At 41.9% G+C, this 13,572-nt stretch overlaps 1 protein-coding gene across 1 annotated transcript in view; it reads right to left on the bottom strand.

Moving 5' to 3' along the window:
* Positions 1 to 13,277, bottom strand: part of KL (klotho) — a 45,686-nt gene extending 32,409 nt beyond the window's left edge. The window contains exon 1 of the mRNA XM_058800240.1: positions 12,474 to 13,277. Coding sequence (XP_058656223.1) covers positions 12,474 to 13,277 — 804 coding nt within the window. The remainder of the gene's footprint in view (positions 1 to 12,473) is intronic.
* Positions 13,278 to 13,572: the final 295 nt, after the last annotated feature.

The following is a 13,572-nucleotide window of genomic DNA, read 5'->3' as shown; positions in this document are numbered from 1 at the left end:
GTTAGGCAGACTGGTCTTCCTTGCATATTCTCCTCTGTTCTCAATCTGGATGACACAAATGGATTAAAACATTATTTGCATATCTGCCAGACTACTCTTCAGTTAAACCATCCACTTCATAGTCAACAAAACAAAAGACAGTTTTTTGACTTAGAACAGGTGTTTAGCTGTATCTGAACTACCATGCTAGGCTACTGTTGCAATAATGTACATTTTTTTTACCATTTACATCAGCAGTGTCATTCCTCCTGTGCAGAACTACAGTGCTTTCATTGGCCACACTCCAGAATGACACCCACTGCCTACATAAATATATATATTTATATGTGTGTATATGTATATGTATATGTATGTGTGTCTTCTCTATGTATTCTAGTCTTTGAAAACTTTGAGACACAAAATGCTCTGGGATGGTGCTTCCAAACCTTCTGCATAGTTACTGCACAAAACAACACTGAATTATTTAGGGGCGGGGTCAACAATTAATCTTACCATAAACATAATGTGGGGACTGAGAATGTACTATTTTCTTACACTTGTACAAGAAGAATAGAAGAGTAACTACAGCAGGTGTCCAGCCTATGTCATTATCATTGAAGCAGTTCCAGAACAAGGTGCTTCACAGAAAAATCTTCAGCTGCTTGCACCAATCACTCAAAAATCTGGAACTGCTTTATTATGTAACCAAAAAAAACCTGCCTCTGCCTGGCAGCTTGTCATTGCTACTGTTTCTATTTTATGTCCAGTGTCAGTGTTTGTGTCACAGCAAGCCTCTCTCTCTGACAGTTAACAGTTTATTTTGGTAAAAAATAAACTATGTTTTTCACATACCAATTAACTGCCTTGTCTCTATATACCTCCCAGTATAATTTCTGCCCCATGACACTCAAATAGCTCACTCAGGCATTTATATGTGATCTTGGATCTACAAAATGCTAGTATCCCACAGCTCTTTCCAGACCCTCCAGGTCTTTTCCTATATTGGGAATGAGCTGCTCCAATGTACATTAGATCCTTTCTTAATCCTCACCCTCTTTGTAGTTCAGTCTTCCATACTCACTTTGTCCCTACAAATGTATTTCCCAGGAGCATTCACTCAAACTGAACACTTCCAAAGCAAAAATAAGAGATTCAGGAATCACCAAGCTTAGTTGTCTGCAATACTGCAGCAAGCCTCTAGCCTCAAACACTACACATTACTGGCTATTATATGCTCCCTCCTGGAGAAGAGAAGGCTCCCTTCACAGCACCTTCCAGGGCTTAAAGAGGGCCTACAGGAAAGCTGGAGAAGAACTTTGCACAAGGGCATTAGACAAGGGGAAATGGCTTTAACCTGAAAGAGGGAACATGTAGATTGGATATTCAAGAGAAGTTTGAAGGTGGTGAGGCAGTAGAATGGGCTGCCCAGAAAAGCTGTGGATGCGCCATTCCTTTGATCAAGGTCAGGCTTGGCAGGGCTTTGAGCAACTTGATTTGGCAGAAGGTGTCCCTTCCCATGTGCACAAGTCTAGAAGATAAGCTGTGGACCCTCTGACTTTTATCATTCCTTTTCAACCATGAGCATCCATAACTCTTGGGTGTTCCCTCCCCCTTGAGGGTGGGATGTCACATCATGACAGGGTGTTTGGAACTAAATGATCTTTCCAGCTCCTTCCAACACAAACCATCCCATGACTCTGCTATTCTATATTTGTAACTAATGAGCCAAAAAGACAATTCTAAGATATTTAACAAAAAAAAACCATGCCAAATGCTTCAGATGTCATAGCAAGCCACAGGAATAAATCAGGAAAAGCAAAGATATCATCACAATCCTAAACCCTTGCAACAGAAGGCAAATTATTTAGGTAAAATAATTTTTTTAGTGGGAGCCTGGCCACGGCCCAGAGAAAGGGAAAAAAGAGGCCTAACAATACACAACACTGTTCCTTGACAATTTAAATTCTTTCCTGACCACGAGTCAACAAAAGCAGCTCCTACAGGCCAGAATCAATATAAACCAGACCAATGCCCACCCCCTCTGGTTTCTACAAATCTATTCCAAATAACCAGTAACACAGGAAACATTACTCTCCAGAAGAGTCCAGCTTGGGTAAAGTGAGATCTCACTGGTGAGATTTAGGGTTCCTGCCTTTTACGGCTTACTCTTACAATGCTCTTGCATAACCATTTCACCACCAACCAATTTTGAAGAGGTCTCTATTTCATTATCCTAAGCTGAGCTATGGAAAAAGGCTGTTTCTGAACTTCCTTGTGCTACACTTTGCTGGTTCTAAGAATCAGAATGACTGTGCCAAATTGATGTTTCTTTTATTAGAATTTTTCCCCCTTTTAAGCAACTGCCTCCTTCAAGTGCCACTTTTCTTTTACCATAAATAGGAAAGAGAAGCTGGATAAATGACTGAATAATTACAGTTTCACACAAAAGTAGCACAAGCAGCCCAGCTACAAATATGAGACATGGAATAACCTCTACAGTGCAGGAATTCTGTCCTGACAGTTCCATTTTATTTCTTTCATCAAAGAATAAAAAACATCAATCTCCAGTTTCAGTAAGTCAGTCATATTGCAGCAGGTTAAACAGCAATTTCACAAGGGTAAACTGACCCAATTTGAAGCAGTGGGCACTCATCCAGTAAAGAATACAGAAGGCAGAGTGTGAAATGACTGACTGACTCACTACATCAAAATGAATTTTTTCAGTATCACATTAAAACGGAAAACCAAAACTTTCTACAGCAAAATAAAATTATTTATATTGTATTTCCCCTAGTTCACAACTTTTTCTAGAAAACTGAAGTCTCTCAAATATTTTAGTTTCAATGAATCAGCAAATTCCAGTTTCAAAGGTTTTAGATTTTTCTGACTTGCTCTAATGACATTATATTACTTGTGAATTTGGGAGGTATTAGTAAGATTAGAATGAGCAAGCTGAAATGACAGGGGGTTATGAAGAAAAAGGGATTATTTTTTCCACCAAGCATATAATTAAGATGCAAAACTGCAGTTGAAACATATTCCTGCAGCTCTGTTCCCTGCACGATATACCCCCAATATTCTCTTTCAAAACAAGAGACATGTTCATAGCTGGCAAGGGAAGCATGACGAAAAACTGAGTTCAAGAGCTCCTTCAGTGTATTTCCAAGGTCATGCATTTCATACACAAAGATGCTGTTTGAATATGGGAATGCACATTTTCCCTAAGATTAAAGGAAAGCATCTGTTCAATTTGCGAATTTACTTAACTGCCTAAAAGTGACAGGGTTCCCCAAAAAGCTAAAGGGAAACTTGTTTTCCTTAAGCTCCTTTGAGTAACCCAGATCTAACGTATCATCCCCCCTTTTTTTAGCAGGTTACTCATGGTGTCCCCCACTCCCAGTGCTGGTGGCAACATGGGGACAGCAAGTGGACACCATAAGCCACGATAGACTTTGAAGGAGGCCCCATCCTTGTGAAGCATGGTCTGTGATCTCTGTAAACCGCCAGTCAGCTTCCTCAAAATAATTCATATAACATTTATTTAAAAAAATGAAACAGGGAAAAAACAAATCACCCTTGAGGACTCCAGGCCATCTCATTTCATGCTGATTTTAAATTTTAATGCTAAATACACACATGAAAATGGAGTATTGCCTCATAAACTCAGCTCCTGCATTTCCACTCTTGGCCAGTCACTCCGTAATCTCACCAGATCCTCAAACATTATCCGTTTTCCCAATACTCTTTCTTCCTATCACCCCATGTTTTGTTACAACTCTTTTTGGCTTGGATTTTGCCTCCTGGGGGCATACATAACTGGTCAACTGGTGTGGTGATCATTCTGCAAGCATCATTTGTACCCAAGCTAACATTGCACTGTCATAGGAAAACAAATTAATTAAGTGTGTTACAAAGAGCATGTCAAGCGTGTCACTACTGCACAGCCAGGTGTCAGCTGAACTTTCTTTTCAACCATAAGGTCAGATTTGTTCAATTGATCTTTAAGCAGTATGTTCTTACTTACAAAATAAATTTTCATAAAAAATCATCAAGCTGACAATGCAATATTTTTCCAACCTACTTTCTCAAAAGAAAAGACATGCTGCATAATTCTACCATTTCCATATATATCTGAGGAACCACAATTAGACTAATTAATCAATAACTATGTTCAACAGTTCCATGCCTGCAGCAAAAAAATTATTTCATTTCTTAAAATGCTGGAAGTTAAACAAACAAACTGAGTAAACTTTGGCCTCAACTCTGAAAAACAACTGATCCAGTGGAGCTACTACATATTCAAGAGAACATGAAAAAAGCTGACTGAGAAAAGGCATTGGAAAATCACTGTGAACTCTTACCAGAATGTGTGACCAGCAGCTACAAGTCTGTCCCATTCCCCCATGCGACCATTTGAAGTCTTTCCTAGGAGCAGGATCAAAACAGATGCTACTGTCTTCCCAACTGTAAAGCAAATATCTTGTAAAATATAATCCCAGTGGTACAAACATTTTCTAGCCCTTCATAAGAGAATTAAACTGATAAACCTACAAAAGGATACCTTGGGTTGACTTTTGGACTCACAAAATTGCAAGGCATTTCCATAGTAGGATAGTCTCTCCCAGCCAATTGAACCATTCCGCTTCTTTAGAGCTGTGACTGAAAACAAAAATCCAATCTTAGCTGTCAGCATGAGAGCTAATGTGCAAGTAACAAACTGTGCAGACTGAAGTGACAGTCCCCCGGCACAGGCCCCTGTCAGCTCCCCCCACTGCTGAAGATTGTGTTGCAGGATGTCTTGCAGCACTCCCCAGGCTGGCCAGACCCTGAGACGGGCAAAAGCCCCTGCTCTTTCCATCAGGCAGGTGTCACAGAGATCCAGCTGTCAGGGGGCACTGGAACCACTTGTGGTCCCAGTCCCTATATCAACTGTTCCTTTATCAACTGTTGTAAACAGCATCTGTAAAGATTTCAATAACTGGGAGAATTAAGAATATGGGTTGTGGTTTTTTTAGAATCAAAACAAAATTAAGCTTTAAACTTTTGCAATTTTTCATAATACAGAAGTTTATCTCTTCTCAAACTAAACATACATAAAGATGGAGCAACACAAATGGGCTTCAATGTGGCCAAATCCAGATATTCTCAAAGTCCTTTTTCTTATTCCAGTGTGCTTCTCAAAGGATCCTCCCTGACAAATCTCCAGGGATACACACCACAAACATAACAGGCCAGGCTTCTTATGAGAGTTTTGTGCTCTCAGATTAGAGCTGAAGCTACAGAAAGCCAGAACCTGCCATCACTGACAGACTAAACAAATGCTTACTGTTACTATAGACTGTATTTTGTTCTTTACATTGAATGATGTTCTCAGATTTAGACCATGCCTTATATCATTCTGTTAAGAATTCAGCAAAGCAAAGAGGAAGATTTCATGTTTACTGCTACTGTCACCTCCACTGCCACCAAATGCATCAAGTTTATTCTCCCAAACTGCTCTAGATGTCTTCTAAGATTTTTGTTCCTACCATTAATACTGAAAGGCCATTCCAGCAGCTGTCTTCCAAAGCTGTTCATGACTTCTAAGAGTCAATCTAACTGTATTTGCATCCTTTTGTGTGTGCAAGCATATGGTTTTTAATTCTCAATTTTCTTCCTGTCATTAATACTTATGTTCAGGAGTGTAGAAAGCGAAGGGAGACAACCCATCCTCTGATCAGCATCGAACTCCGATTTATTGATCCACCAGGCATATTTTATAACAGTGTTAATTAAGCTCATACATATTGCAAAACCCGAGCTCATAATAGGTTGCAGATTAAACATTAATCCCTCCTTTTGTTTTCAATAGCTGTGGTTTGTTATTAAAACCAAGATTTGTTTTCTCACCCTGATATGAACGGTTCTCAAGGCCTCCATGTTTGTCACTTTTGCTTTCCCAAAACTTATCCAAGCACAAGATATGTACTTGTTATTAAAAAACAACCTGAGAACTTCTGCTGTTTACATAAACGTGCCTGAGAACTTCTGTTGTTCACAGAAACAGGCTTTGAGAATTTGCTCCTCACAGCTGCCTTTTACTTTTCCATCAGCTGTATATGATTATGGCATGTCTGAACAAAACTCTACAAGCCATTTCTGAGCAAAATTCTCCAACACAGGAGTATTTACAGAGAGCAACAGTGTGAGTCTAATTCCTTCCCTTCTTTATTATCGTTATCTTCTACTCATCCCATTTTACTAAAGGCTCCAGTCTCTTGCCATGGCAATTATCTCTTTCTCCTTCTGTACTTAGTTATTCTTCCTTCTTGACAACTCACCTTCTCTTTCTGCTGACACATCGTCTCTCATGTGAAATAATTCAGTGGTTCTTCAGAAGCCAGTCTCTTCTTTCATGCTCATATCCAATGAGTCACCTTCTCCTTCAGAGATCTGTCCAATGTTCATTTCAGTAATTTCCTAAGGATCTTAAGATTTTGTCTACAACCATATTCTTCTGTTCCATTCTTCTGATTTAATCTAAAATCACAGATTTGACTATGATATTTTTCTATATACTTTGGCAGGCAAATAAGCAAGCATGAGTAGTTTTTATTTAGTATTTAAAACTGGTAACACACATCCTTTAATTGCTAAAACCTGCCATAGAATATCTTGGGTTGGAAGGAACCTTAAAAGTCATCTAGTTCCAACCCCAATGCTGTGGGCAGGAGGGACACCTCACAGTACACCAGGTTGCCCAAAGCCCCATTCAACCAGGCCTCACCCTTGTATGCACAGGTCACCTCCTCTCCTTCTTCAGAAGCATGTCTTTGTAATTTCCTCCTCTTTATTTTTACCATCTTGTGAAAAAAAAATAGAAGAAATTCTCCTGTGGACATTTCTTTACCTTCAAGTTTGTACAAGCAGACTCCTTTGATTGCTGGCTTCTTGGCTTTTTTACAACTTTGCCAACACTGACCTTCAGATTAAATTCAGCATTTCATCTGTTCATCAGCAACAACCAAACACACAAATCACACATTCATTTGCAAGGATTATCAAACTGCCTTTGAACTCTGCCAATTTCTAACTAAAAGCCACAGGACTCTTCAACTGGAGTTAAGAAAACTACAGATGGGTCAGCATACACATCTGCTCTTTCCTGTTTCTCCCAACGTTAGAAGGATCATGCATCACAATAACCAAAATAATTAAGACTAAATGCCTACATCCTGTCCTAATGGTCACTGCTTGCTGACATTGCCATCAGCTGTATTGACATATTCACTGCTTCTAACTGGTTTAAGAAATAATGAAAGATTGAGGAAAAATTTTGCTCCCCAGAGAAGACTGGGAAGAAGAAGCTGTTAGTAAGTGTGAGAACAAACCTAAGCTAAGCACAACTTCAACCATAGCAAGAGAATCAGAATTTGACTTTCTAGAAGATGGGTACAGTATGAGCCAAACAACCTCCTCTTACATGACACAGCATTTCTTCTTTACAGAAAATAACATTTTCAAAAGGAAGAACAATCTCTGCACTTCCAACCTGCTGCTGGTTGCAGAACAGAGGTTTCCACCAGACCTATCAGAGGAAAAAAGCGCTAAGAGCTCCTAGCTTTCAGCCAAAAGGGAAATGCAGACACTAAACAATGGTGAACTATCTTGAATTGCAATACATGTTTCACTAGTTTTATTTCCCAGGTCCCAAGTACAGCTAGGAATTATGTCCATCAACTACCTTTAAGTACTGGAAACTGACCATAGAAACAAGGTGAAATGGAAACTGGAAAAGCTTGTAACATAAAGGAATACAGAGTGACATGAGTTCTACCACAAGCTTCATTCTGGAATCCCCAAAACTACAACAAATACAGAATCCCTTCTGCTTGAGGAGAGGGGTTGAAGGGAAGAACGAAGAATATCTCACACCTTATGAGGCTTTAGAAATGCAAAATGGAACAGTATCAAGGAGCTTTAAACTCATGTACCCAGTGAGATTTTACCAGATGCAAATTCTATGTTGTCAATCTAAACACCCCTATCTGCATCAAACTGCTGTTAACAAGCAATTATTATCTTCCCAGAATTGAGCAGAGCCCTGCCCAACATGAACAACAGCTATTTAAAAAGGAAGCATACACAACTGCTATTTAAAAAAGTAGCATACTGGGCTACCTTGGACAGGAAATAGAAATATCACCTAGGTGCCTCCAGCAACAGCTACAACAGTGATTAGAAATCAGGCAGGTGACACTTAAAATGAGACATGAAAACACAGATTTGGGGCTGCCAATGGAATTTACAAAGATTCACAGCTATACAGCCAAGCACTAAAAAACCTCACAAAGAAGAGACTCTCAAGAAATCTCCAACCTCATAATGAACAGCAAAAGAGTTGAGGTGGGACTTAACACACCTACAGGCTTGACCTGGTTTTCTTCCACACAGAACAAACAAATTCTGCTTCCATTCAATTTCAGCCACTCCGGTGCGATCTTTCCAGATCCTGCCTGTTGAGTTTTGCTAAGATCTCCTATAATCTCTAAAATTTTTTGTTTTGTTACAATGTTTGTTACAATGGAATATTTGAAAACAACAATCCTTTTGCAAACATGTATGGAATCAGGTAGGAATGGCAAAAGCAAAGTTATGTAATCTATCTTGGAGCTATTTTTAATAAAACAAGTATTCTTGAAACCCAATATCTCTGTTTATCACATTTTAAAATGAAACTCACTGCATTTTTTCCTTTTCATGATTAAAACTTAAAAACAACTTGCTATAGCTTTTAATATAATTTGAGAACATAGTCTAACTTTTGGCAGCTACTGGCACAGGAAACTGCAGCATCAGATCTGAACTTGCACCACAGTTTGTCTGCACTTCTTTGTCAAATCTGGTATTTGAAAGAAACCTGATTCAAATTATTAATGAGCAGAATAATCACTACTGCAAACATATACCACCCAACTAATACTCAAACTCAAGTAAGAATCAATTTCTTCTTTGTTCTTCTTTGAATTATGCTTTAAGAAAGCAAGAATAGGAAAAAATACTATTACTTAGCATTATTTCTCCTTTTTTCTAAAAATTAGGTATGCCTTGACAACTATGATGAGCTATGTTACTTTCAGGAAAATCCCAAATCATTCCATTTGCACTGAGTGAAAGTTTGAGGGCTGCCTCAATTTTGAAATAAACAATACACACCAAGAAAAGACCACTCTCCTACACTGAAATTACTGACACTTTATTAGGTTTAGCACTGAAGGTTAACAAAAGAGTACTTACCTTCTGTTTTGGAAAGAGTTTTGGAATAGAAATCAGTCTGTTGCTATGTGACTGGTTTCCAGGCAGCAGTTCCACTCACTTCTTCAGGGAAACAACGTGTTCTTCTGTTTCTGCAAATGCTGTTTATATTGAGTAAATCCAAGTATGTTCAACTCAGACAACATACTGTGAACCATTAATGAAAAAACGCATTTGCAAAAACCAGAACATAATACACTGACCTCTCTCAACTCCTATTTGGAGAAAAGAAATGCATCATATACATGACAGATTGCTGGCATTACATTTTCTGGCTGTTGACTTGAGAGACTGCCAACTTTTATGAAACATACTTGATCCATTCCATTTATTTTGTGAATAAACATGAACAGCTTCCTCCATTTATTACCACATCTGAAGGGCTTAGACATCTCAAAAGCGACAAGTGTCAGTGGAAATACTAAAAAAGGGTGAAATTTTCACTGAATACTGATGAACATTCCCTCAAGAGCACACTAAGAATGCATTAATAAAATAATTTTTCCTTACAAGTTTTTTACACTATTTTTATTTGGTCCTGTCTATAAAAAAGTGTCTCTGTCAATTTAGCATCTGTTATGACTCCCTTAAGGAAGTTCAGAAAAATGAGAGGCAATTAAAAAATTCAGTACAATATGATGAAATCCATTCAAGCTGAATTCAAACATCATTACTTAAATCAAACTTCATTGCCCTGTTTTCACCAGCTCTGAATTGAGCAACCTAAATTGAATCAAACTCTTATTTGATTATTTCTTCAGATAATAAATAAGTCGCTCAGAAAAACAAAGCCCCAAATCCACATTTATATCTGTTGAATTTTAAAGAACTTACAGGAAATTATTTTGCTTTTTAACATAATTAGAATCCAGTAAAATAAATTAGAAGGCACCAGCTTTACCTGCATATTGTAAATAAGGGGGGAAAAAGTCAGAAATCATGCATATTAAGAGCTAGTCTGCACATTTGCTGAGAATCAATTATGACAACAAATTCTAACTTCAAAAAAACTAAACATGTTCTGCAAACTCCATTTCCCTGGAAAAAAAAAAAATACAAGAATGGCAAAGAGAAGGAAAAAGGATTAAGAATAAACCAGGGACCAGATCTTATGACATAAGGAGCAAAAAGGTAGACTTTGCATGAGAGGATTCAGCCATATCTTTTGCAGTAGGTCTAAGAGGACTGTATCTCCCAGCAACACTGTCCAGTGATGCACACACCCTGCAGCTTATGTGATAAAGCAGTTCTGCTGTGCACCCTTCTGATACAAACCAAAGACGTGCATGCTCCCAAACAATGACCAAACTCACCTATAAAACCATACAACCCACAGACACATATTAAAGAACAGCATTCAAGTTGCAAACTCAATCACTCTAGACTTGGGTAAGACACTTTAATTTCTATGTGAAACGTAATTCTCTCTTTACCATCATTGGTAGAACTTCAAACTTTTCTTAGACAAATGCACAGCCTGATATGGATATCAAGCCATACTATGTAGCTTCCTCCTACTTCACTGCTTGCACAAGTTGAAAGGTCTAATAATAATACGCTACAGAGAAGTAAAAAGGAGAAAGAGATACAGATGAAAGCTGTTCACTTCTCTGTGCTGAAGAGCTAGGCTCTACCTCTACCTCCATCAAGACTCTTACTGGAGAAGTCAGGGATGTGAGCTTCTCTAAACATACTCTATGTCCCTGATTTTCTCTGCAGGTGATTTGAGATCTAGGAATATACTTGTAGAAGAGCTGGAAGTATAATGACCAATATGCTACAAAGATCACATGCCAGGAAAAGGGCACTAACAACCAGTGGCCATTTTGGCTCTTAACTGCATCTGTGTTTCTGCTCCTCTTCCATAAAATGTAGGGGGGGAAAAGTGGTGTCTTGCTGCCTTCCACTGCACATAAAAAGAAATGTTCACTCATGTGCAAACCCTGACTGACAGTCATTGGGACAAAACTAAGTACTACAGTTCTGTCATTAAAGCAGGTATTGGTAGACCTTCCTGGTTTAATTACACTTTTGATATGGTGTGGCCAAGACTGTGCCTCAGCTTCTCATTTATTAAATAGAAAAGTATCTTCCTTCACAAAGTTTTTAAGAGAAGAAGCACAGGCTTGAGATTATGAGGGACACTGGTACTATGGTGATGCAGGATATACTCAAGCATGAAACACGGCCAAGTACACACCATGGTAACTACATGTGAAGAGCTTAAAGTTTTCAGGACGAGGAAATTAACCTGAAATTTTAACCACATATTCTCCATCTCTATTTTCCCTCTGACTTATATGTAGCATTAAAGAATGTAGAAGTAATACAGGAAAGTGGAAAAAGGTCAAATAAGGCATGCATTGGATGTTTTCTTCATGCCCACATCTAATACACAATGTTCATTAGGATACAACTCTTGCCAGTAAGTGTGTGCTGAGCAGACAGGTATTAGCAGAAATGTAAATGTATATTAAAGTACAAGAGATCATGCCTAAATGACCACCCCATTCCAGTTAGGAATCCTTTCTCCTGTCATTGGAAGGATATACACTTCTCCTTAATTCTCCCTGAAAATCTCCACGGGTTGCTCCTAGCAAATACTACAATAGTGATACAGAGAATAAAAATTAAGTACAGCAAACTACTATTGCCACTTACAAGACTAACTGGGAGATTAAGGGTCTCTTTCACCAAAAAAGTGCTCACACTCAAAAAACCATCATACTTTGTCAAGAAAACGTCTCTGTTTGACATATTGGCCATCTCTACCATCTCTGTTAATTCAGTAAGCCTTTTTTATCAAATATGCTAATTCCCTTTATAGTATTATTAAGCACTTCCACCTTAGAAAGGCAGCACTGGAGTGTCACAGTCCAGGGTCTGCAGATCCTCACCCACCCAGAATGGCAACTGAACTGCTGCGGGCAGAAACGGACATTTCTGCAAAACAGAGCTCTTTAACTCTCCACCAACTCAGTCGCTGGTGCGAGTAGCTCAGTAAGCTCCTGCCTTACACCATGAGTTTTGCCTCTTTGCCTACAGGCCTGCTGCCCGCACCGTGTCGGGCACATGGATTTGTGTTCCATGCCAGTGTCGGACCAAGGGACAGGTGTGCCGGCGAGGCGGGCTGAGCTCGGCCTGCGCCCCGGCACCTTGGCACGGCCGAGGAGCCGCCGGGGCCCCTTGGCGCCATTTACCTGCAGCAGGTGGTGGGCGGCCAGGTAGGCCAGGCGCGGGCCTCCCCGCACGCCGGGCGGCAGCCGCCCCGTGCCGTAGCCGTGCCAGGCCACCACGTACGGGTTGTCCATGGTCAGCCAGTAGCGCACCTGCCCGCCGAAGTGCCGGAAGCACAGCTCGGCGTAGTCGCGGAAGAGCCCGGGCAGGACGGGGCTGGCCCAGCCGCCGAAGGCGTCCTGCAGGGCCTGCGGCAGGTCCCAGTGGTAGAGGGTGACCACGGGCTCGACGCCCAGCTCTCGCAGGCGGGCCATCAGCTGCCCGTAGTGCGCCAGCCCGGCGGGGTTGGGCGGCGCCGTCCCGTTGGGCAGCAGCCGGGCCCAGGAGAGCGAGAAGCGGTAGTGCGAGACCCCCAGGCGCCGCAGCCCCTCGACGTCGCGGAACAGGTTGTTGTAGCTGTCGCTGGCCACGTCGCCGCCCACGGGCCCCGGCGGGGCGGCCCCCGACGGCGTGGCCGGGCGGTGGGCGAAGGTGTCCCAGACGGACGCCCCCTTGCCGCCCTGGCGCCAGCCGCCCTCCGTCTGGTAGGCGGCGCTGCCCGCGCCCCACAGGAAGCCGTCGGGGAAGGTGTCGTGGAGGAAGAGCTGGTCCTGCGGGTAGGGCAGCCGGGCGAAGCGGGACCAGGTGCCCGCGCCCTGCCCCGGCGCTCCCAGCCCCGGCCGCCCCAAGAGCAGCAGCAGCGCTGGCAGCAGCGACGCGGCGAGGGCCATGCTCCCGGCGGGGCTCCGCGACAGCAGCTCCCGCCTCCCAGCTCCCCGCCGCCCCATTTTATCTCACCTTGCGCCCCCCCCTTCCCGCCCCGGTGGGCACGGCCATTAATAATTACCTTGGAGCTGCCGTCTGCATCCTTCCCAGCCGGTTCCATCGGGGAGAGCTGCCGCCGGGAGCGGGAGCCAGGGCGTGAGACGGGGCGGGCGGGGAGGAAAGGGAGGAAGCCGGGGCGTGGGCGCCTCGGGGAGAGGTGGACTCTGTCACCCCCTCAGGGTGTCCCGTAGGTACCCCCACGGCCCCTCAAAGGGAGAGATCCCGGTCCGCGGGCGGCAGGCGGGGTGCCGCAGCCCT

The sequence above is a fragment of the Ammospiza caudacuta genome, chromosome 2 (genome assembly GCF_027887145.1).
Source record: "Ammospiza caudacuta isolate bAmmCau1 chromosome 2, bAmmCau1.pri, whole genome shotgun sequence".
Classification (NCBI taxonomy): domain Eukaryota; kingdom Metazoa; phylum Chordata; class Aves; order Passeriformes; family Passerellidae; genus Ammospiza; species Ammospiza caudacuta.
The sequence above is the reverse complement of the archived record's forward strand: the minus strand, read 5'-3'. Positions and strand labels throughout refer to the sequence as shown.